Raw genomic sequence first — 25,436 nt, forward strand, 5'->3', positions numbered from 1 at the left:
ACAATATATCCTCTCCTGACTCCCTGAACATTCCCACATTCTGAGCCATCCAAGCGAGAGAGACGGACTGACTGCAGGAGCATTTCGCATCATAAATAAACCAGGAAGAAGTCGCTCTTCATCTGCATTAAAAGCTGCAGGCAGAGAGCAGAGTCCTGCTATGCGCCCCCCATATGAGGCTGGGGGAAGGGAGTCTTCGCTGCCTGGCAACTGCTGCCGCCGCCACCACTGGCCTATTTGATGCACAGATGGGTTTCCAGATCTGTCAGTATGTCCAAGAGTTTGGATGGCAGCGCCTGCGATGCCCAGAGAGGCAGTGTGGCGTTTGCACGGAGCCCCCAGTCGCCGCACGGCCACCAACCAGGTCCTCCCCGGTAAATCAGTTCGTCTCAGTCAGGTTCTTAAGTTAACAAAGAAGAGTGTAGTTGATTGCAGACACAAGTAAACTCTAACTGCATTCAAAACCTTGTTACTCTTTACCTTCTTAGTCTTATTTTTATCTTGCCTCTAACTTTTCTACCTCCTCTCACACAAGAACCAACTGCACTAATTGTCTCTCTAATTCCAACTGTCTGCCAACTGCTTTCCCAACCAACCAACCAACTAAAACCAGCCAACCCAAACCTCGGGCTAAGCCCTTTTATAAGCCTCTACCTATTAACTCTTTCTCTCCCCCTGTACAGACATTTTAAAAAGAACGGGCAAACGCCACAGGCAGGTTTCGCAATGCTCTACAAAAACCGGGTCGGGCATTTGTGGCTTTTGCAGGATTAAGTCAGAAACAGAGGAACCTGCCTAGTTTCGGGGACAATTCTGTCACAGCGTTCGGGACAGAGGGAAGAAAGTCCTTCTTCACGCAGTGCGCGATTAAACTATGGCGCTCACTCCCCCAGGAAGCAGGGATGGCCACAAACACAGCTGCAAATATAATGTTTTAAGTGCATTGTTCAAATGTGCCATCAGATGGCGATGTTGAGCTAATGGCAAATTCAATATATATATTTAAAGCTTTTTTTAAAAAAGCATTTTCACAGCGTTTTTTATATGTGTCTAGATTCCACCTAGGAAGGCTTTAAAAGAGGATTAGACAAATTCATGGAGGAGGAGAAGCTCCTTGCGGTGAGAACAGGATGCCAGACTAGATAGGCCCTTGGCCGGATCCAGCAAAGCTCTTTTTATGTTATTATATCACTAATATATTGGCTGTCTCTCTCTATGCAACAGGGGTTTATTCGCAAACACGGGGGGGGGGCTGATCAATTAATTCCCTGCAGATTCCTGCATGAACTGGTATTTTCGGCAACTACCAGGCTGAGAACTGGGGCTGTGCAGTGGTTAGTGTGCTGGACCAGGACCTGGGTTCAAATCCCAACTTGACCATGAGGCTGACTGGGTGACGTTGGGCCAGTCACTCACTCAGCCTAACCTACCTCACAGGGTTGTTGTGAGAGTAAAGTGGGGAGGAGGGCAACTATGTAAGCCTCTCTGAGCTCCTTAGAGGAACGGTGGGATATAAATGTAAATAATGATGATAATGATAATGATGATAATAATAATAATAATGATAATAATAGACAGACTGGAATCCTTCAGATTTTGCACTTCTCTGAATTCCGCAATGCAGCCTTTGGCTAAAAATAAAATACAGTGGTACCTCTGGTTGCGAACGGGATTAATTCCGGAGGCCTGTTTGCAACATGAAAAGAATGCAACCTGCAGCGGCATGTCTGCGCATGCGCGGGTTGCAATTCGCCACTTCTGTGCATGCGCATGACGTCATTTTGTGTGTCTGTGCATGTGCGAGCAGCAAAATCCGGAACTAACCCTTTCTGGTACTTCCGGGTTGCCGTGGGACGCAACCTGAAAGAACGTAACATGAAGCGGACGTAACATGAGGTATGACTGTACTCACTGTATATATAATGCACATTTTGAATTTTTTAAACTGAATTTATACGCCACCTTTTCCTCAAAGGAGCTCAAGGAGCTGTCATTCATTCTCTCCCTCCTTGTTTAATCCCCGCAACAAAACTGCGAGGTCGGTCGGGCTGAGAGAAGGCAATGACTAAAGCTTATTTACAGAAACATTGTAAAATTAAGGAATGTTAGAAGGAGGTTGGAATGAAGTTATGTGGCTTTAGCAGAAATATTATAAAGGACTAAGTAAAAATAGACTGTTAATAGATGAAAGGAGGAAAGGTAAAGCTACATTATATTAAGATAAATTATAGGATAAAAATTGGGAAAGATGGAAAGGATTTGCTGAAATAGCAAACCGAACTAGAATACAAAAAAGGGAGGTGCGAGGAGGTCAAGGAAACAGGCAAATGAAAAATAAGTTATGGGAAGGCTCGTTGTGTTTTTTTAATTGTTTCTATTTTTCGGTTTTTCGGTTTTTTATAATTATTTTTTTCCTTTTTTCTATTCTCTCCCCCCCCCCCCCATATTGTGATGTGTTGTTTAGGTTTTGTTTAACTTGGTTTCTCTCTTTTTCTTTTTGTAACCTTTAAAACCTTAATAAATATTATTTTTTAAAAAAAGAAAGAGAAGGCAACGACTGCCCCCCCCCCAGGGCACTCAGTGAGCTTCATGACTGAGTGGGGGGATTTGAGAGCCCAGCTCTCCCAGCTCCCGGCCCTGCGCTCTAACCAATACCCAGCACTTGGTCTCCAAAATTCATTTAGAAATGTGTAGCGCGTGCAAAAACATTTAAACACAACTTTTCATGCCTCGGTCCAGTATACCTGAAGGAGCGTCTCCACCTCCATCGTTCAGCCCGGACACTGAGGTCCAGCGCCAAGGGCCTTCTGGTGGTTCCCTCACTGTAAGAAGTGAGGTTACAGGGAACCAGGCAGAGGGCCTTCTCGGTAGTGGCGCCCGCCCTGTGGAAGGCCCTCCCATCAGATGTCAAGGAAATAAACAACTATCTGACTTTTAGAAGACATCTGAAGGCAGCCCTGTTTAGGGAAGCTTTTAATGTTTGGTGTTTTATTGTGTTTTTAATATTCTGTTGGGAGCTGCGCAGAGTGGCTGGGGTATAAATAAATTATTATTATTATTATTATTATTATTATTATTATTATTATTATTATGTGTGCGTACGTGCGCGCGCACACACGCACACGGTGGACCTTTGAATGATGTGAAACTGATAGCAACTCAAACAGGCTGAGCTCTGCCTCCTTCATTGCAGGGGGTTGGACTAGATGATTCTCAGCCCCCTTCCAAGTCTAAAATTCTCTGATTCTCCAATTCCTTCTTCCAAAAAGCACCCAACTGGGTGTTGGATCGGGGCATCTTTAGTCTTCCCTCCTTTTCCCACGGAAGCAGCTGCTTCAAACCACCCTCTCCCCCCGCCATCTCGTGTCAGTTCATGTGCTTGTCACTAAGCCCTTTTCGGAATTAATCTTTCCCAATCTCGCCCCCCCCCCAACTTTAATCTGCTGTGTCATTAACCCTCCCTAGAGGGCTCAGTCGGCAAGGCTATAAGTGCAATTTTCCGAAATATGCATTCCGAATAATGTGCCGTGCGGAAGAGAGGCAGGAAGGCAGAGGAACGGCAAAGAGGCCTCGCTTTCTGAAACCACCTTAGCAGATGAATGAAAACATCTTAAACCACCAGGGCCCTGAGTTTTTGTCAACATTGAACGGACGGGTTCCGATTCATTCACATAAAAACCCTTTCCTAAAGCCACTCATTGCAGTGCACAGATCAGGCTGGAATAAACCTGAGTACACTTGCAAGAACTCAAGTTATTTTCGCGCAGCTGGCAGCACCTGTGGGACTCCCTGCCTCTTGATATCACTGCACGCTATTTTGCAGCCTGCTGAAAACATTTTTGCGTAGAAAAGCCTGTCCAGATGTTTGGAAAGTTGGTGTGAGTTTTAATTCTGTTCTTAGTCCATTGTTAACTTTTTAAGAGTTTTTAATCATTAGCTTTTCTTATTAATGATGGTCATCTGTCATAGAAAATTTAGTTGTGATTTCTGCATTTCAGAGAGTTGGGCTGGATTACCTTACAACTCTGCATTTCTAAGATAATTTTATTTTTATCCTTTTTTCTAAACCTCTTTGAGGCATCGTTGTTTTGTTTTCATGGAATCATAGAATTGTAGAGTTGGAAGGGACCCGATGGATCATCTAGTCCAAGCCCTGGCAATTCATGACAGGTGGTCATTCAATCCCTCCAACGGGGAAAAAAGAGGAGGCTTTTTTTTTTTTTTTTTGCAATCAAGCGTTGTGCAAATTTTATGAAATAATTAAATAACGCAGAAAAGTTTGGCGATGCAGCTGTTTTCTCACCAAAAGCAGGCATTCATTCCCAAACACATTTCACCTGGAAAGGCACCATTTTAAATTCCCTTGGATACTTCTCCAATTCAAGAGTTGCTTCACAAAATTCATCTATGTTCTGATCTGCACGTTAATCCAAATCAGGTAACCTCATACCAGAATTTGGAGTATTTGTGCTTCATGTGGCAGCTAGAATGGTGACTGGGAGCGGCCGCCAAGACCACACGACACCGGTCCTGAAAGACCTACACTGGCTCCCAGGATGTTTCTGAGCACAATTCAAAGCGTTGGTGCTGACCTTTAAAGTCCTAAATGGCCTCAAAGGCCCAGTAGACCTGAAGGAGCGTCTCCACCCCCATCATTCTGCTCGGACACTGAGGTCCAGCTCCGAGGGCCTTCTGGTGATTCCAGCTTTGCAGGGGTTTGGAATAGGTGGCCTTTGGGTGTATGAGAGCCAGTGTGGTGTAGTGGTTAAGAGCGGTAGTCTCGTAATCCTGGGGAACCGGGTTCGCGTCTCCGCTCCTCCACATGCAGCTGCTGGGTGACCTTGGGCCAGTCACACTTCTGTGAAGTCTCTCAGCCCCACTCACCTCACAGAGTGTTTGTTGTGGGGGAGGAAGGGAAAGGAGAATGTTAGCCGCTTTGAGACTCCTTAAAGGGAGTGAAAGGCGGGATATCAAATCCAAACTCTTCTTCTTCTTCTATCAACCCTACGATTCTGTGATTCTTATTAAATTTCTTTTCCCCCCTTGTTTCCCCCCAAAAGGCCATATATTGTTTAATTAGCCAAAGGCCTGGGAGAAGAGGAATGTTTTTGCCTGGTTCACACACACACACACATTTATTAGTTTCCATTTTATCACATTTAAACACATCCTCATTACTGTGTACTCTTTACATATTTGCTTTATCGAGCTTCAACTTCCCTCCATCCCGTCTCATGACTTTCATAGTTCATTATTACTTCATGGCATTTATACGTTTTCCAGTTTACGTTTCACTCCTTCCGTTTATCACAAAATTTCAAATAAATATGCAGAAGGTACAAAGCATACACCTTGTAAGTTTTCTTACAACAACCCTGCTAGTGTTGTTAATTGTTTACAGTTATCCTTTGGATATTGTACAGATTTACTCCAGTCTTTTTTGAAAGCTTGGTCATGCCGGTTTCGGATTTTCCTGGTCAGCGTTGCCAGTTCTGCATAGTCCCATCATCTTCATCCGCCAGTCTTTTTACGAAGCGATTTCCTGTCGCTTCCATTTTTGGGCCAAAAGAGTTCTTGCTGCTATTGTCACATACATTAACCACTTAATGTCTCTCCTTGGGGTCTCTTCCCCTGCTACAGCTAACAGAAATGCCTCTGGTTTTCCCCACAAAAGTACTTTTAAACATTTTCTTTAACTCACCTCTGCTCTCTTTTCCTCCCCTGCATGACCAGGACTCCCTGAACAACAACAGCGGCTGCAACCCAGCGCCCCCCTTGCAAAGGGCCACCTGGCAGGAGACTCTGCTCCACACTTCTTCTTCCTCCTCCTCCTCTTCAGTGTCCCATGCCGGTGAGTGCTCTCCCATACCCCTGCCCCCCTGGGAAGAACTGGCTCTCCACAGCAAGCAGAAACTGTCCAGGAGGGTGGAGGTACAGAGGTACAGAGACTTTCAGCCCACCGGTCTAAATAACCCCGTGCGGGTCCCAGTTAGATCACTCGGCCTTCACTCCAACAAATCACATTCTGTGTGGTTACAGGTAGGTAGCCGTGTTGGTCTGCCGTAGTCGAAACAAAATTTTAAAAAAATCCTTCCAGTAGCACCTTAAAGCGTAGCTGTCAACTTTCAGATTTGAAAATAAGGGATCAGCAGCCTCACCTGTCCCAGAGACAGTCTACGGGATATCTAACAATCCGGGATAGCAGTGGGAAGCAGCAGGAAACGGCGCTGAAATAAGGGAATTTCCCACAAAAAAAAGGAAAGGTTGACAGCTATACCTTAAAGGGACCCCTGACCATTAGGTCCTGTCGTGGCCAACTCTGGGGTTGCGGCGCTCATCTCACTTTATTGGCCGAGGGAGCCGGCGTACAGCTTCCGGGTCATGTGGCCAGCAGAACTAAGCCGCTTCTGGTGAGCCAGAGCAGTGCATGGAAACGCCGTTTACCTTCCCGCCGAAGCGGTACCTATTGATCTACTTGCACTTTGACGTGCTTTCGAACTGCTAGGTTGGCAGGAAAGTAGCACCTTAGAGACCAACTAAGTTTGTTCTTGGTATGAGTTTTTGTGTGCATGCACACGAAAGCGCATACCAAGAACAAACTTAGTTGGTCTCTAAGGTGCTAATGGAAGGATTTTTATTATTATTATTCTGCGTGGGGTCAGGTATGGAAGAGGCTGCAGAGGAACAGCTGAGAGCACAGCAGGGGTTGTGGGATAGTGATCCATGTGACAGTCACCTCCAGGCTTGACTACTGCAATTCGCTCTACGTGGGGCTGCCCTTGAAGCTAACCCAGAAATTCCCCTTACAGTTTTGATCTATTTAAATTGCATTTTAACCTGTGTTTTAAATTAGTCCCCCCCCCCATTATGTTTTTATTGTAATTTTATGGGTGTTAGCCACCGTGAGCGCGACTCTGGCTGGGGAGGGTGGGGTATAAATAAAATTTATTATTATTATTATTATTATTATTATTATTATTATTAGTCTCCTTCTTTGGAGGTCTTTAAGCGGAGGCTTGACAACCATATGTCAGGAGTGCTCTGATGGTGTTTCCTGCTTGGCAGGGGGTTGGACTCGATGGCCCTTGGGGTCTCTTCCAACTCTAGGATTCTATGATTATTATGGATCCAACACCCCTCTTCTGTACTAGAGGGACTCAAGGGATGGGCTGTGGAGTACAAGAGCCACAGGACCTGCCAGTCAGGGTCTGGGCCATGGAATGGCAACAGCAAAGGCCTTTGGAGGTCTGGGATGTATCGCACGATGATAGGTCGGTCCAACTAGAGAAGGCCCAGGATGAGTAGCAGGCTTCAGGTCTAGGCGGTGGTTGTGTAGACTTCCCCAGGTTGCTGGCTTTCACCTCACTAGAGTGTTGTCAGGATGGTTCCTGAGTCCTGAACTTTGCTGTCTGCTCCTTCCCCTTGCAGAGCGATCCTCCCCTGTGCACCCGTGTCTCCAGGACGGACCGTGTTCGGACACTCGGAGTGGCACAGGCCCTGGCCGAGCCCAACCTCCTTGCAAACCACCGCTTTATGATGCCGAAGGGAACAGCCAGGAGCTGCGGGAGGCCCCGCCCCCTGCCCGACCTGGGGAGGACTACAACATGAACATCGTCTCCCCCATGCCCTGCTCTCAGCCTCCTTCAGCTTCATCTGTCCAGGCCCCCAGGGAGGTTGCAGAAGACCCCCAAGGTCCCAACACACGCCTGGCGTCCCAGACGCCCGTCTTCAGCCCCCACAGGTCACCGGCAACGGAGATTTACTGCGCCAGGTTCCAGAGGGATGCGGCAGGATGCCAGGAAGCAGAGAAGGTGGCTGGGGGCTCCCCCGTCGTCTTTGCTGGAGGGAAATCGGGGCATGGGTCCCCCATCTCACTGATTGACCAGGGAGCCTCCCCACTGTCGGACGACGAGCCTCCCAAGGGCCGCCGAGACACCGGGTCTGGAAGGAGCCACCCCACGGGAGACCATGCCGCCCCGACCAGAACGGCGACGGAATCCCTGAGCTCTGAAGGAGAAAGCGCCCACAGGGGCCGGGCGCCCAGCGTGCGAGGGCCACCTTCCGCCTCGTCGGACACCACGTCTCCCTCGTCAGACCCTGGTATTGAGGCAGACCTCACCAGCCGCAACTCCAAGTCCTTCCCACCATGCAGCCGGCACAGCGAGGACCTCAGCTCGCCTGGCTCCGACTCGGACGTGGAGGGCGAGATCGAGGCGGCCTTTGCCTGCAGCGGGAACCGCCTGGCCAGCAACATGATCTCCAGCATCTCGGAGACGGAGCTGGACCTGAGCAGCGACAGCAGCAGTGGACGCTCCTCCCACCTCACCAACTCCATCGAGGAGGCGAGCTCCCCGGGCTCAGAGGCTGAGCTGGAGGCGGACCTGGAGTCCCGGGGAGTGCTGGGCCTGAAGGACACCCTCCTGCTAGACGTGGGCAAAGAGGAGGAGGAGGACGGGGTGGCAGTGGCCCCGGAGAGCGCAGTGGTGCGGAGGGACAGCCTGGCAGCCCTCAAGATCGAGGAGTTCTACGAGGACCCGTCCGCTCCCGTCGAGCCAATGGACAGGCCCCTCTCGGACTCGCTGGACCTGGAGATCGACCCCGACCACAGCCTGGAGACTCTGCGGCGCTCCTTCTACTTGCCAGTGGGGGCCAAGCTGGTGCCCAAGGGCCGCAGCGACAGCGACGACCGAGCGGGGAACAGCGAGTACGACTCCGATTCCGACTCCGAGTCGGAGCCGGACCTGAGCGAGGATTCCGACTCCCCATGGCTGCTCAGCAACCTGGTGAACAAGATGATTTCAGAAGGCTCGTACCCCATCAAGTGCGCCGACGAGTGCTTCCCGGCGGCCCACTCCCTCTCAGACACCATCTCTCCTGCCTCCGACCTGGAGCCCGAGATCCCCAGCGAGGCCCTGGGGGAGGCGCAGCCCGGCCCTCCGCAGAGCATCGAGCTGGTGGACATGGAGACCCTCCGGTGTTCGCTACGGGAGGAGGAGAAGCCCACCGAGCCAGGGGGCCCGGCGGACGAGGTGGGGCCCTACCTGTTCATGAGCAACCTGACCAACGACACCATTGCGCCCGTCTTTCCTGGGAGGCCTCTCTCCGGCTGCTGCAAGAGCGGCGGCGGCACCCCAGCCAAGGGCTTGCCCCCCAGGGAGGTAGCGGTCAAAGCCGACCCAGCCACGGGGCCCGAGGACTGGGCGATCGACGGGGACCTGGACTCTGGCATCTTGGAGGACAACGACATGATTGACGACGTCCGGTTAGAGGGCAGCGAGGGGCTGGACGTCTCCACCGCCAAGACCAACCGTTGCTTCAGCTTCGCCTACTCTCCCGAGGAGGAGGAGGACGGGGAGGCCCCTTCCCTAGGCAGCCTGAAGGGCTCCCCCTTCTCCGAGGAGATGCCCCTGCCCCCGCCCACCATAGCCCTGGACGACTCCCTGGCCTACGACTCCGTCAAGTACACCCTCGTCGTGGACGAAAACACCCAGCTGGAGCTGGTCAGCCTCAAGCGTTGCACGTCAGTGCTGAGCGACGACAGCGAGCTGCTGCGGGCCTGCGATGCCGGCGACCTGGAGGACGCGGGCAGTGACTTTGGGGAGGGGCTGGTGGCCCCGGACGGGCGCAGCTCTTCCTCCGAGGACTCCTCGCCCGAGGCTGACCTTCACTTCTCAAAGAAGTTCCTCAACGTCTTTGTCAACAGCACCTCCCGTTCCTCCAGTGAGTGCTACCCCCTCTGTGGCCGGAGGGGGCAGGGTGGGTGGTGTGGGAGGGAGGGAGGGAGGGCACTTCCTGAGACCAGCACACGACTGCCTGTTGCCACCCCAGTCACCTGGATGCAAGATCCAAGGGCCCTTCTGCGTTGGTCTCCTGGCTCCCAAGCAACAGGGACCCTCTCAGGGCCTCACCTGCTGCTGCCCCATTGTGGCCACAGACGGTCTTGATTAGCTGTCTTCCTGCCAAGAGGCAGGCTTCTGCAATTGGCTTCCTATCCTTAGAAGAAGAAGCCCTCTGTTCAAATAGTTTGATTGGTACAGATGCCACACCCTGCCCTTGATTGGTACAGATGCCCCACCCCATCCCTGATTGGTACAGATGCCCCACCCCATTCCTGATTGGTACAAGATGCCACACCCTGCCCTTGATTGGTACAGGTGCCCCACCCAATCCCTGATTGGTACAGATGCCCCACCCCATCCCTGATTGGTACAAGATGCCACACCCTGCCCTTGATTGGTACAGATGCCCCACCCCATCCCTGATTGGTACAAGATGCCACACCCTGCCCTTGATTGGCAGAGGTCCTGCACTGCATCCCTGATTGGTACAGATGCCCCACCCCATCCCTGATTGATACAGATGTGAAACTCCTTAACCGATTGGTGCAGCAGGAGCCCCCATTCCTGACTAGTGCAGCCCCCCTTCCCTGATTGGTCAGCCCCTTGCTTTGGGTAATCCTCTGTCTGCAGCCTGCTGTGATCCTTTCTCTGCCCCCTCAACCAGGTACAGAGTCCTTTGGCCTCTTTTCTTGCATGGTGAACGGGGAGGAGCGGGAACAGACCCACCGAGCCGTCTTCAGGTGAGAAGGGAGAGGGGAGAGGTCTGAGGGTTCCCCAGCCCCTGAGGCTCCTTCAGGCCAAGAGATCAGTCCTGCAGGGCTGTCTTGGGGGGGGGGGCACCCACACTCCCCCGCAAAGCAGAAGAGCATTCGAGAAACCCCTTTGAGAAGAGGGAACCAGGCCCCACTTACGCTGTTTGCCAGGGACACGCCAGTCAAGGCTTAACCGTGGCTCCAGAAGAGGCTTTTCAACACCGTGGATCTCAGCAGCACTCTAATATGACAGAGGGTGCTGCCAGGACACAGGGTCCCGAGTCAATTAAAAACGCCAGCCCCTGCTCAAAGGTAAACCACCACACCGCCTGCTGGTGTACAGACCAAATTCAGGAATCCAGGGAATGAGGCCATCCCTTGCTAGAAATTTAAGAACCTCGGAACTGCCTGGATCAGGCCAAAGGGGGCCCATCTTGTCTAGCATCTTGTTCTCACAGCAGATGCCCCTTTTGCAGGATCCGAGCACAAGAGCCCTCTTTCCTATTGTGGTCAGTAGCGACTGGTAGATTATTCCCCCTCCATGAATTTGCCCAGTCCTCTTTTAAAGCCATCTAAGTTGGTGGCCATCACTGCTTCCTGTGGCAGGGAGTTCCGCAGACTAAAAAGAGGAAGAAACTTTTATGTCAGTAAGCTCAGTGACCCAAGGAGTCTAAAGCAGTTGGTTTGGAACCAGAGTAATTTCCCAGGAGCTCACACCAACTCTTCCAGCAGCAAGAGTTATTTAAGGATTGCAGCAATTATCATGTAAACCAGAGGATCCCAAACTTTTGGAGCCTCCTGCCCTTGAGTTCTGTAATCCCAGCACCCCACTGCCTTTTGGAACGCAGCACAAACACACAAAAGAACTAATAAAGAACTGAGCTGGAAAGAGGAAAAAGGCTAGAACCTGTGGACACGTGTTGAAGCTGAATGCTGGAAGACCACAGAGTTAATCTATGGAACTCCCTGCCACAGGAGGCAGGGGTGGCTACCCACCTAGATGGCTTTAAAAGAGGGTTAGATAAATTCATGGAGGAGGAGAGGGCTATTAGTGGCACTCCTGCTTGGATCCTGCTCCCAGTAGGTTTCCAAGCAGAACTCAAAGTGTTGGTGCTGACCTTGAAAGCCCTAAACAGTCTCAGCCCAGTATACCTGAAGGAGTGTCTCCACCCCCAACGTCCAGCCTGGACGCTGAGGTCCAGCTCTGAGGGCCTTCTGGCGGTTCACTCATTGCGAGAAGCAAAGTTACAGGGAACCAGGCAGAGGGCCTTCTTGGTGGTGGCTCCCTCCCTGTGGAACGCCCTCCCACCAGATGTCAAGGAGATAAAGAACTATCTGACTTTTAGAAGACATCTGAAGGCAGCCTTGTTTAGGGAAGTTTTTAATGTTTGAGTAATAATAATAATAATAATAATAATAATAATAATATTTATTATTCATACCCCTCCCATCTGGCTGGGCTTCCCCAGCCACTCTGGGCGGCTTCCAACAAAAGATTAAAATACAGTAATGCATCACAAGTTGTAGTGTGTTTTTAATCTTTTGTTGGAAGTTGCCCAGAGTGGCTGGGGAAACCCAGCCAGATGGAGGGGGGGGGTTAGAAATAATGTATTATTATTATTATTATTATTATTATTATTATTATTATTATTATTATTGGCCTAGAGTCCTACAGGGAAGGGAAGCAGCGTGTTGGCTGTGGGCCCCCATATTCTCCCCCAAACCTAGTGCTTCTGAGATAACATCGAGAAGCTGCTTTCTACTGAGTCAGACCCACTGGCCCATCTGGCTCAGTCTAGCCTACACTGGTTGGCAGCCGCATCTCTCTCAGCCCCACTTGGGACCCTTCTGCTGCTGAGCTGCTGCCACGTTCCTTCCCCAACTGGCTCCTTCTCCTGCCTCCAGGTTCATCCCTCGCCACGAGGACGAGCTGGAGCTGGACGTGGACGACCCCATTCTGGTGGAGCTGGAGGAGGACGACTACTGGTACCGGGGCTACAACATGCGCACGGGGGAGAGGGGCATCTTCCCGGCCTTCTATGCCCACGAGGTGGTGAGCCAAGCCAAGGAAGTGACAGGTGAGCCGGGGGGGGGTGCCAGTGGCCATAGGCGCTGACTCCATGGGGCCTGAGGGGGCCCGAGCCCCCTCAAAAATTCGTTTGGGGGGGCTCTGCCCCCCCAATAATTTAAGAAAATTATTAGTTATATTATGCTTTGTAAAATCACAAAATTATGTTGGTATTTTTTATTTTCCTTGTTTGACGATAGTTACCTTTTAAAATACATTCAGTAATGAGTTAAAACAAAGCCACTCCCGATCTAGAGAGGGGGTGGGGTTGCGGGCTCTCGACCCATCAACAATCTCGCGGGGCTGGCTTCAGCCCCGCGAGAAGCGGGGATTCCCCCTAGCTCATTAATATTCACCGCCCACGGCGGCAGCCAATCGGCTGCCGCAAAGGGCGGGCCCTCACAGGTTCACTTAAGGTCGGGGCAGCCCGGGGCTCGCCCCTTTCGTTCCCCCAGCAGCAGCGGTTTGGAGGTCTTGGGCCCCCCAATATTTTTTATACGTCGGTATGGGCCCCCGCCCCCCCAATATTTTTTATAAGTCGGCGCCCCTGCCGGTGGCACTGCTGGGCCGGGAGGTGGCGGCAGAGGGGGGCAGAAGAAGCTTCCTGGCTGCCCAATGTCAGAGGTTGGTTGCACAAAGGCCAGAAGAGGGAGGAGGAGGAAATGGGTCGAGGGAAGTATGGTATAGTGTGGTGTAGCGGTTAAGAGCGGTGGATTCGTAATCTGGTGAACAGGGTTCGCTTCCCCGCTCCTCCCCATGCAGCTGCTGGGTGACCTTGGGCTAGTAACACTTCTTGAAGTCTCTCAGCCCCACTCACCTCACAGAGGGTTTGTTGTGGGGGGAGGAAGGGAAAGGAGATCGTTAGCCGCTTTGAGACACCTTGGGGTAGTGATAAAGCGAGATATCAAATCGAAACTCTTCTTCCTCCTCCTCCTCCTCTTCTTCTTCTTCTTCTTCTCCTCCTCCTCCTCTTCTTATAATGACCCATAAGGGAAATGGTGCATGTTGGGTATAATGCCTGTGGGAAGTCAGGGAGTCAGGAAAGGATATATTGTTTATTTAATACCCTTCCTAACTTGCGTTGCCAAGTTCCTTTACTTAGCAGAGTTTACATTCCCCTTTTTACATGCACAGCAGAGAGCTGTTTGCAGTCTTGTGTAAGCCTCTCCCTATTTTACACAATTCAGTATTTAATTGTACTGTGTATTCCTGGTAAGTTCCCTTTCATCTCTCTTGAAAGAATAAAGACACAGCAATCTTATTTAAAGTCAATGAAAGTTGTTTACTCACACCAGTTCACTGTTGGATCCCTGAAGGCAGACTTAGTTCAGTGGCAGAGAGCAGGTGGGGCGGGGCTGGCACTTGTCCTGGGGGTGTGGTGCGCCACCTGTGGGGATGTGGTGCCCAGCGTGGGGGGGGGGCGCTCAGCCGTGATGGCACTCCACCGGGATCTCGCTTCCGGGGGCAGTGCGCTCCCCCTGCACTCCTTTTCCTCTGCCAGTGACTTAGTTACAAATCTATACATGTGGATCTACCCCAAATGGGAGATTTGATCCCAATGCTTCTGCTAACTGAGGGCAAGAACTGTTCAGTGGAATGGACTCCAGCTGCAAACGTGGCTGGAGGGCCGCCTGTCAAGGGATTCTTTACTTGTGACTCCTGTATCGCAGCGGGTTGGGCTAGATGACCCCTGGGTCCCTTCCAACCATTCTATAATTCTGTGCCTCCCAGGCTCTGGCCTGAGAAGCTAGCTGAGCAGTCCTAGCTAAGAAGCTGGTCTAAGGACGGAGAAAGCAAAAGAGAGAGAATGTGGCAGCCTGCCCTTTTCTGCAAGAGTGGGAGTGGCGACGAAAGGGGAACTGTACCTTGACTCTCTGCTGGGTTCCTTGCAGGCCTGAAGCGGAATCCGTGCTGGGTGGAGCGCTTCAACGTCCAGTTCTTGGGCTCGGTGGAAGTTCCTTACCATCAGGGCAATGGCATCTTGTGTGCCGCTATGCAGAAGGTGAGGCCGGGAAGAGGGGCTGTGTGTCTGTCTGTCTGTCTATGCAATGCTCTCTTGGGGTTGCTGCCGGGACAGAGAATCCGACCTGCTACATGTGGGAATGTTGAGGGTGGCAGGAGAGGATATATTGTTTATTAATATCCTTCCTAACTTGCGCTAGTTACATTCCCCTTTTTACATGCACAGCAGATAATTGGTTGCAGGCTCGTGTGAGCCTCTCACTATTCTACAATTCAGTCTGTCTCAGACTGTATTGAATTGTACGTTCCTGGTAAGTTCCCTTGAATCCCTCTTAAAAGAATAAAGACGCCACAATCTTATTCAAAGTCAATAAAAGAAGTTTACTCACATCAGTTCACAGTTGGATCCCTGAAGGCAGACTTAGTTACAAATATGTACATGTGGATCTACCCCATATGGGGGAATAATCCCTGTGCTTCTGCTAGCTGAGAGCTAGCAGAGCGGTCCTAGCTAAAAGCTGCTTAAATGAAGAAGGAAGTCAAAAAGAGAGGGAAGGGTGCTGCGTGACTTGTCCTTTTGTTACCTGGACAGGTGAGGTCACGCCCACCTTCTATCACATGCAAAAGGAAGGATGCTCCAGTCAGGAGGAACAGGAAGTTTTGACTGGCTGGACCAAACATTCCCTCGCATGTCTTCTCTAGCATTTCAAGGAATGCTGTACAGTGGATTACCGTATTTTTCGCTCTATAAGAAGCACTTTTCCCCCTCCAAAAATTAAGGGGAAATGTGTGTGCGTCTTATGGAGCAAATGCAGGCTCCATGGCTTCAGGGAAAGCAACGCGAAGCCTCCGGAGCACAGTGGGAGTGCTCCTGCTGTGCTCTGGAGGCTTCACGTTGCTTTCGCTGAAGCCAGGAGAGCAAGAGGGGTCAGTGCGCACCGATCCCTCTTGCTCTCCTGGCTTCGCTTCACTGGAGAGGCGCTGCACAGCGGGAGGAGAAATGGAAGGGGCTCCATTTCTCCTGCTGCTTCGCTGAAGGGGCCCTGCGCAGAGAGGGAGAGATATTTTTTCCCTTGTTCTCCCCCTCTAAAACTAGGTGCGTCTTATGGTCGGGTGCGTCCTATAGAGCAAAAATACAGTACATCCCACACTACGTCTGCCTGGTGCCATGTCCCCTTGTCTTTTTCCCTTGGGATACACCGTCTAAACTCGGCAGACCCCTTCCCGTCTGAACCCACACCCCTGCATGTGCACCCACCCTCTGTCTTTTGCAGATTGCTACCACCCGCAAGCTCACAGTACACCTGAGACCCCCAGCCACCTGCGACCTGGAAATCAGCCTGCAGGGCATCAAGCTTATCCTGACCGTGAATGAGTACAGCCGGGACGAGGAGGTGAGTGGCGGCAGCAGGAGGAGGCGGCGGCACTGGGGTGGGCCTGTGCAGCTGGGAAGGCCTTTGGGGTCCTGCCGAGCAGGAGGCAGGATGTGTTCAGGGCACTTGCTCCAGTGTGGACTTGCATGCCCGTGGTCTCGCTTGGCAGAGTCTGCTTCTGTCGGAAGAGCCCCCTGCCCAGAGGGAGAACTTGGGCAAGGAGGAGGCAGGTGCAGCCGTCGGGGGCCTAATGGGGAAGTGGATTTAGAGGGGAAGGGGAGCCTGCTCCTGCCCCATTTTCCTCTGGCTCAATCCTACAAAGGAGGGAGTGGTGTGATAGACCCACATTGCAGGGAACAGGTGTTTGAGCACCCAGTTTGAGACCCAGATGGCTCCCCTCAGCCACTTGCGGGCATCTCCTCTCGTCATCCCTGTAAAGGTATCCTTCCTTCCTTCCTTCCTTCCTTCCTTCCTTCCTTCCTTCCTTTCTTTCTTTCTTTCTTTCTTTCTTTCTTTCTTTCTTTCTTTCTTTCTTTCTATACCACCTTGTGATGGTTTATTGCCTTCACCTCTTGGCATAAATCACTTCCGGCAGAGTTAGTTGCCGGTGGCAGTTGCTCTAAGTCAGCGGTTCTCAACCTGTGGGTCCCCAGATGTTGTTGGACTACAATTCCCATCATCCGTGAGCTCTGGCTTTGCTGGCTAGGGTTGATGGGACTTGTAGTTCAACAACAACATTTGGGGACCCACAGGTTGAGAAAGGCTGCTCTAAGAGATAACTCTCAAGATACAGGAGCAGTCCAGGCCATTAGCTCTTTATGGAAGGTATGAAGCGTTCACGGTTGCAATATACGCAGAATAGTCCATTTAAGCTACTGGTCCGAGCAGCAAGGCATCTCATACAAAATGCAGCCGCCTTCGGCATTCATGCATAGCTGCAAGCGGTTGTAGCAGCAGGTTCAACAGTTGGCAGGTGACGAGAAAGACTTAACGCACTCACAGACTCTTTCTCCTGCTGAAAGAGAAACGAAAAAGCCAGCCTTTTTAAAGCTAGCTACAAGTTCCTGAAACTGTGCGAAAGAATCCAATTAACTCCTGAACCTTATCTCGCTCCTGTTTAAGCAATTAGGCTTCTCGGGTCAGTTTCTGGAACATGCTCCACTTCCAATTAATAGAAACTCAGACAGTTTTCTGCAAAACAGCCTTCATCCAAAGATCACAGGGTGGTTCACAACATGCTGTGATTGGACTTGTTCTATGATTCTAGACTGGAGGGGGGTCAGGAGCCACAGGAGTGCCCAGTGGTACCCCTGCTGAAGATTTCGGGAGCCCCTTGGCCTTGAAAGGATTGGGGGGTGGTTCTTCCTGGGGTGTCCTTTAAGCCCTCCCTCTTCTCGTTCCAGTTTGAGCGCTGCAGCCATTTCTTCCAGATGAAGAACATCTCCTTCTGCGGCTGCCATCCCCGCAACAGCTGGTAAGTTGCACCCCCCTCCCCTAGGGGGAAAGCCCGGCTCCGGGGGCAGGAGGGCTGCTTGCCCCCAGGACGTGAAGTTTCCTTGCTGCGGCACCTCAGGCAGGAATCCCCTCCTTGGCCATAAAAATACAGCAATGGCAGAGGAAAAGAACTAGCCTGTTGGCTGCTCTTTCCTGACACCCCAAACCACTGCCGGGGGGCTCTTCTTATACTCTTACTTTAAAATTTTAGGGCTACCTTTAAAACTGTGGTGCATGCGAGATGGTCAGCTGAGGGTGGGCCTTGCAAGCTGTCTGGCTGGAGAGGTCCTACCGGTTCCTGCATTGATGACCTTTCGGGACCCTTTCATGGTTCCCACTTTTGGTGCTGACCCTTCCCTTCCCTTCCAGCTACTTTGGCTTCATCACAAAACACCCTGTGCTGAGTCGCTTTGCCTGCCATGTCTTCGTATCCCAGGAGTCCATGCGGCACGTTGCGGAGTGCGTTGGGTGAGTGGAGGGGGTCGCAGAGCAGGTTGGGGATGAGCCCCTGCAGACGTCTTGGGCTGTGGTCTGATGGGAGCTGTCCAAGGTATCGAGAGCACCCTTGAAGCTGACCCAGAAACTCTAGCGGGTGCAGAATGCCGCAGCGAGGCTCCTTACGGGGTCCTTGCCACAGGATCACATTCACCCAGTGATTTACCAGCTGCACTGGCTCCTAGTGGAGTACAGGGTCAGGTTTAAGGTCTGGTTTTGACCTTTAAAGCCCTATGCGGCCTAGGACCCATGTACCTGCGGGACCGCCTCTCCTGGTATGCCCCGCAGAGGACCTTAAGGTCCACAAATGACAACACTTTGGAGGTCCCAGGTCACAAGGTGGTTAGATTGGTTGCAACTAGGGCCAGGGCCTTTTCAGCACTGGCCCCGACTTGGTGGAACGCTCTGTCACAAGAGACTAGGGCCCTCCGGGACTTGACATCTTTCTGCAGGGCCTGCAAGACAGAGCTGTTCCACCTGGCCTTTGGTTTGGACTCAGTCTGACCATTGTGTTTCCCTCCCCTTATGTTTTTGATCTGTGGGCTACTTTTAAAATGAGGCTGCATTTTAAACTGCATTTAAACCTGTATTTTAAATTGGTCCCCCCCATTATGTTTTTACTGTAATTTTACTGGTGTTAGCTGCCCTGAGCCCGGCTCTGGCTGGGGAGGGTGGGGTATAAATAAAATTATTCATGATGATGATGATGATGATGATGATGATGATGCTCAGATCCTGCATGCTGTTTCCCATTGGGGCACCTAGTTGGCCTCTATGAGAACAGGATGCTGGCCTAGCTGGGCCGTTGGCCTGATCCAGGAGAATCTTACTACGTTCTTTGCTCCCACGAGTGCTGACTCTGGCTCTTCCTCCCTTCCCCTTCCAGCCGCGCCTTTCAGGAATACTACCAAGAGCACCTGGAGTTTGCTTGCCCCACAGAAGACATTTACCTGGAGTAGGACCTGAGCCCGGAGTGCCTCCAGCTTCTGCACCCCCTCCAGAGACTCTGACCCAGTGCCCCAGGACCCTCGACTCCGCCAGCCTCGACACCACCCATGCCACCATTTTTCAACCCGGCACCCTGCTGCAGCAGAGGGGAGGTGGGGTGGGGCAGGCGAGGGGGCAGAGAGATGGGGAGGGCGGCAGGCGCTGGCTGTGTGCAGTTGCCCCCTGCCCTCCCCCTCTCCCGGAGCCTCTCTCCCAAAACACCCGGGAGCAAATCTCTGGGGAGGGAGCCTTCCTCCTTGAAGCAGGTTGAGACCAGTGATGGGGCTGGAGGATGAATTTGGGAGTGGCGAAGCCAGGAGTCGGGGCTTTCCAGGAAAGCTCCAGCCTTTGCATGGCGCCCCCCTTCTCAGGGGCTGGGAGGAAGGCTTGGGGCACAATGGCAGCCATCACTCTGCCCCCACGCCCACCCCGGTCCTCTAGAAACACACTCTGGGGCTGCGGGGAGCTCCCATACCTCACCTGCTTCCAGGCTAAATTCCTTTCTTCTGTGTGAGAGGTGTGTGGGGGGAGAGGGAACAAGGAACCCCCTCCCTGGCCCCCCACAGTGCGTGCCCATCCCTGGGCCAGGGCACTCTGCTCTCCCTTCCCTGATCCTCAGCCCCCATTGCCTCAGTTCCACATTTGCCATGTAGGCTGCCCCGTTGCCATCCCCTGGGGGGGGCAGTGTATGCAACTCCAGCTCATGCAGTGCCATAGGAAACTACACCGCCCCGCCCCACCCTTTCCCCAAAATCTGCATCCCTCACTGCTATCACTCACCCTGCCAGAGACACTGTTGGGTTGCGGGAGGCAGAACAGCCTGCATGCTGCATGGGGGGCGGGGTGCTGGGAGCTGAAAGGAGCCCCCCAGATAGGGCCTTTGGGGTGTGTGAGAGCGAGGAGCACGTGTGGGGCAGGGCTCAGCTGGTAGGCTGCCCACCTCGCAAGCAGAAGGTCCCAGGTTCCATCCTCGATAGCATCTCCACGCAGAGACCCCCTGCCCCTGCCCAAATTCCTGCAGAGCCACTCGATGTGCCAGCTTCCTATGGCTTGTCCTGCCTGTGGAGGCGTCGGAGTCAAGGTGCCCAAGGCACCGACCATTCATAATCTGGCAAATTCCCCCGAGGATGGGGGCAGAGGGCGGCTGATCTGGATCCGTGGCCCACGGCCAGCTGGGGTCTCGCCCCGCAGTCCTTCCCCAGCGCTGCCATCTTCCCATTCTTCCTCTGTCGCTGAATCAGAGCATATCTGGGGGGTTGCTTGTCCGGCTCAGGCGCCCTCTTCTCTTTCTTGGCCTTCTCTCCCCCCCCCCCGCCCCCCACCCGCCACGGCTCTCCTTGCCGCCTCCTGCCTCGCCCCCCACTGCTGTGCCTGGTGACCTCCTTTGCTTGCCAGCCCCGCCTGTTTCCACTCAGTGCTAGCTGACTGACGTAGCGCTCACTGCTGTCCGTGTATGTAACGACGATATTTATCCGTAACCTTAACCGAGCAGCGAAGTGACCTGTACAAACCCCGGTTCAAAGGCCCTTCCTTCTCACTGCCTTGTCATGGAGTTGGTCTTTCAATAAAATATACGCTTGGTGTCACCAAAGGTTGTGCCTGGTCTGCTCTGTCTTGTTGTTGGTTTTTTAAATATATTTATTTATTGTTATGCATCACCCTGATCTGTGGGTGGTGAGAGAATCAAGGAGTTCACGGCGCTTGCACCCAGGGTTTGTTTTCCTTGGAACAAAGGTGCGTTTCAGACTGTGACGTCTTTAGGATGTAGGGTTTTATTTCCACATATATACAACCTGAGGGGAGTGGAGTCCTGAATTTGGCACTTTGTATGCCCCCTTCTGGCACGTCCTGCAGCCAAGCTGGTGCCATTGCTCTGTTTTCTTTCGACCACATCAGCGAGCCCAAAAGGGTAAGGGTCTTGTCATCTGGGCAGCCCAGGGTCTCCAGACACACTGCCCAGCTGTCAGGCTTTGGGCAATCGTCTTCCTCCTCCATGGCAGTAAATAAGAGGCTCAAACAAAAGCAACGGCTTACCAGTTAGATTTTTTAATAATCACAGTGAGAGACAAAAGACCGTGTCTCCCTAGAAATGGCGGTGCTCCCAATTCAGGTCCACACCCCCTCCATCCCTATTAATCTATGTCACTCCTACATCTTGTAACCTGAGCTTGTACCCTCTGCGCTTTCTGGTCCGAGACTTTCTGAGCCCTTCTCGACCTTGGGGAGGGCGGTGGAGGAATGGTGTCCAACGACTGTGAATCTGTTAACCCTCTCTCTTCCAGTATTTATTTTCCTAGCTGTTCCCCATCCAGTATTTCCCAGCTTCTGCCTTCTGAACTATGCCCCTCTGCAAGCCACTGTTCCAAATCTATGCAGTCCACCTACTCCTGGGTAGATTCAGGATCAGGGGGAATGGGTGGCTCCCACCATCCCTGTTCAGTGCAGTCCTCCTCAGACGCCAGCCTTGAGTCCTAGGGAGGTCACTTCAGTGCTGTTAAGACAGCAGAACCAAAGCAGGAGGAAGCAGTTATAAGTTACCAGTGCCTGCAGCCAAAGTGCATGCTGCACCTCATTGACTCTCAAAACAGATGGGTGCCAATAGCAGCAGCAGCAACGATAACAACAACCTGAGCATAGGAGGGAGCAAGAGAACGGATCACTCCATGAAAGAGGGATATCATTTATTATTTATTATTTTTATTATTTATTATTTATTATTATTTATATCCCGCCCATCTGGCTGGGCTTCCCCAGCCACTCTGGGCGGCTTCCAACCAAATATTAAAATACAGTAATACATCAAACATTAAAAGCTTCCCTAAAGAGGGCTGCCTTCAGATGTCTTCTGAAAGCCTGGTAGTTGTTCTTCTCTTTGACATCTGGTGGGAGGGCGTTCCACAGGGCGGGTGCCACCACCAAGAAGGCCCTCTGCCTGGTTCCCTGTAATTTGGCTTCTTGCAGGGTGGGAACCGCCAGAAGGCCCTTGGAGCTGGACCTCAGTGTCCAGGTAGAACGATGGGGGTGGAGACACTCCTTCAGGTATACTGGGACTCCTCAGGGTCAACCCTGATGCTGGAGGATGACATTGGGGAAGTGCAAGTTTTCCCTCCCTCATGGCACTAGAACTCTTGGGTGTCCTGCCACAGCTAAAAATTGGCCGCTGTTTCTTTAATGCTAAAATAACTAAGCATGAGTCAGCAGCTTACAATGCAACAATTTGTACCTGCATATATAGAGTGGTCAATGTTAGTGTTTGGTGTGGGCTGGTTGGATGGTAGAAAGCTGGTTGCATTTGGTGTGTATAAAAAGCTGTCGGTCGTGGTTGGAGAAGAAGATATTGTAAGAATAAAAGCAGCAAGAACTCTGCAAGAATATTCTTTCTCAAAGACTCTTTTGTGCCAACTAAGGTCTGAGGACTAGGCAAACGAGTAAAAAGGAGGTCAGAACCTTTTCTTTTTCAAACACGGACATGTCCAATGAAGATTCAGGACACATTTTTAGGAAGTTCTTCTTTATGCACTGCCTACTTAAACTATGTGGGACGCGGGTGGCGCTGTGGGTTAAACCACAGAGCCTAGGACTTGCCAATCAGAAGGTCGGCGGTTCAAATCCCAGCAACGTGGTGAGCTCCCGTTGCTCGGTCCCTGCTCCTGCCAACCTAGCAGTTCGAAAGCATGTCAAAGTGCAAGTAGATAAATGGGTACCACTCCGGTGGAAAGGTAAACAGCGTTTCCGTGCGCTGCTCTGGTTCGCCAGAAGCGGCTTAGTCCTGCTGGCCACATGACCCGGAAGCTGTATGCCAGCTCCCTCGGCCAGTAAAGTGAGATGAGCACCGCAACCCCAGAGTCAGCCAGGACTGAACCTAATGGTCAGGGGTCCCTTTACCTTTACTTAAACTATGGAACTCTCTCAAACCCGAGACAGTGATGGCCACCAGCCTAGAAGACTTTAAAAAAGGGTGAGAGGAAATCCTGGAGGAGGAGAGGGCTATCCATGGCTTCTAGCCACAATGGCTCTGCTCTGTCTCCACAGTCAGAGGCAGCAATCCTTCTGGAAAACCACAGAAAGTAGAGGGCTCTTGTGTTTAGATCCTGCTTGTGGGTTCTACATAACGAGCATCTGGCTGGATCCTAGACCAGCTGGGGGTCAGATCCAGCAGCCTCTTCTTATGTCATCATCATCATCATCATCATCATATATTTATACCCAGCCCATCTAGCTGGGTTTCCCCAGCCACTCTGGGCAGCTTTCAACAGAATATTAAAATACAATAGTCTATTAAACATTAAAAGCTTCCCTAAACAGGGTTGCCTTCAGATGTCTTCTAAAAGTCAGATAGTTGTTTATTTCCTTGACATTGGGAGGCTGTTCCTCAGGGCGGGCACCACCACCGAGAAGGCCCTCTGTCTGGTTCCCTGTAACCTTGCTACTTGTACTAAGGGAATCGCCAGAAGGCCCTCAGAGCTGGACCTCAGCGCCTGGGCAGAATGATGGGGGTGGAGATGCTGTTCAGGGGTACTCTCATTTTGACTCAAGAAAATTACCATTTTATAGTTCAAATCAGGTGAAATAAATACAGTAAATGTTTTGGGGTATATGTACCCCTGTGTACCCCCAGAAAAAAGCGCTGCTTTATAACTTGAGTCAAGCGAGGCTCCTGCTTCAGGCCACCTCTGCACAGCCCTTCCTCTAGATATTTTGAATTTATAGCACCCATCAGTGGCCACATCATAGGCCACGCTTCCTGTGGCTGATGGAACGTGGTTCGAAACAGAAAGCCCCAGCCTGGGGAAGGCACCCTTCTCTGAAAACCCTGCTCCTAATATGTGCAGCCCTGCTTTGCTCTCGATTCTGACAGCGCTCTGTGTGTGTGTCTGCAAGCTGCTAGTTCATATTGACCAGAGAGGTCACAATGATCTTTTTAGGTCCAAGAGGCAACTGCAGTGCTAAAGTACTCACTGCTGGAAGTACCTGTTGCTACTGCCGAGTAAGGAACAGAAAGCACATCTGAAAGACCTGCACAACAGACTCTGAATCTTTTGTTTGCAGCTGGGAGGTCATGTCTGAAGCAATCCTGGCTCGTGCAGAGTTTGTCACTGGAGAGAATGCAAGATTCATCTTGGAGCCTATTGCATCAGACTTATTCCTTGCATTTCCATGAGGGTTGCTGCCCAAGCCTTCAGACCACAAACCAGCCTTACAAAATAGCAGAAGAAGCAATCCTAGAAGGGAACCCAAAGGGTCATCTAGTCCAACCCCCCCCCCCCAGCAATGCAGAAATTACAACTCAATAATTCCTGACAGGTGGCCATCCAACCTCTACTTAAAATCCTCCAATGAAAGGGAGTCCAGCACCAGCTGAGGGAGTCCGGTCCACAGGCAAACAGCTCTTACCTCCCGGAAGTTCCTCCTAATGTTTGGTCAGAATCTCCTTTGTAATTTCCACCCATTGGTTCAGATCCTACCCTCCGGAGCAGCAGAAAGCCTGCTGTGTCTTCCACGGGCCCGCCCTTCAGATATTTGAAGATGGCTATCACATCACCTCTCAGCCTCTTCTCCGGGCGAAACAGACCCATCTCCCTCAACTGTTCCTCATAAGGCAGCGGTTCTCAATCTGTGGGTCCCCAGATGTTGTTGGACTACAACTCCCATCATCCCTGAGCTCTGGCCTTGCTAGCTAGGGGTGATGGGAGTTGTAGTTCAACAACATCTGGGGACCCACAGGTTGAGAAAGGCTGTCATAAGGTGTTGACTCTGTATTGGATTTCTGTTTATAGTCTCTCCATTTCTGTGGAGCTCTAGGGGGCATGCATGACTCTGCCCCCCCATCTCAATTAACCCCCCAAACAACTCTGCTTTGAGGTAGGCCAAACTGGGAGGCAGTGGCTATCAACAAGGTCACCCAGTGAGAGCTTTATGTCCAAGTGGGCATTCAAACCCTGGTCTCCTAGGTCAGTGGTGTCCCAACTTTTTTCAAAGAGGGCCAGATTTCATGAAGTGAAGGGCCGTGAGGGCCGACCAAAGTTGTTAACCATTTTTTAGGATTGAAGTTGTTGAGCTTTTTTAGGGTGGAAGTTGCTGACGGTTTTTTAGGATTTTACCCCAGGAAAGAAACTGCCACAGGGGCCGGATTAAACCAACTGGCAGGCCCCCAAAACAGACTTTGGACATGCCTGTCTTCACATTGGTCACCACAACAACCTTGTGAAGTAGGCTAGGCTGAGAGGCAGAGACTGGCCTCCAACGCCACCCAGGAAACATCATGGCTGAGTGGGGGGATTTGCACCAGGCCCTGATAGTCCACTAGACTCTAACCACTACACCACACTGTCTCAATGTCTGCATAGATGTATTTGCATATGCAAATTTAGGATGACCCCTTCGACCGCACCTCATCCAAGGTACAAAACACGCAGGATTATATTCCTTCTCCCCTTGACGGAACAAAGAGCTAAGAAGCAGCCAA

General features: G+C 51.6%; 1 protein-coding gene across 1 annotated transcript in view; it reads left to right on the forward strand.

The window, feature by feature from the left end:
• The window catches only part of MAPK8IP2 (mitogen-activated protein kinase 8 interacting protein 2), a 50,073-nt gene extending 30,070 nt beyond the window's left edge, over positions 1–20,003 (forward strand). Inside the window, exons 4-12 of the mRNA XM_081879696.1 lie at positions 5,734–5,851; positions 7,429–9,720; positions 10,504–10,579; positions 12,497–12,669; positions 14,552–14,661; positions 15,896–16,015; positions 17,398–17,468; positions 17,858–17,956; positions 18,870–20,003. Coding sequence (XP_081735822.1) covers positions 5,734–5,851; positions 7,429–9,720; positions 10,504–10,579; positions 12,497–12,669; positions 14,552–14,661; positions 15,896–16,015; positions 17,398–17,468; positions 17,858–17,956; positions 18,870–18,942 — 3,132 coding nt within the window. The 3' untranslated portion in view covers positions 18,943–20,003. The remainder of the gene's footprint in view (positions 1–5,733; positions 5,852–7,428; positions 9,721–10,503; positions 10,580–12,496; positions 12,670–14,551; positions 14,662–15,895; positions 16,016–17,397; positions 17,469–17,857; positions 17,957–18,869) is intronic.
• Positions 20,004–25,436: the final 5,433 nt, after the last annotated feature.

The sequence above is a fragment of the Podarcis erhardii genome, assembly GCF_964252035.2.
Source record: "Podarcis erhardii genome assembly, chromosome: 10".
In the NCBI taxonomy this organism is placed as follows: Eukaryota; Metazoa; Chordata; class Lepidosauria; order Squamata; family Lacertidae; genus Podarcis; species Podarcis erhardii.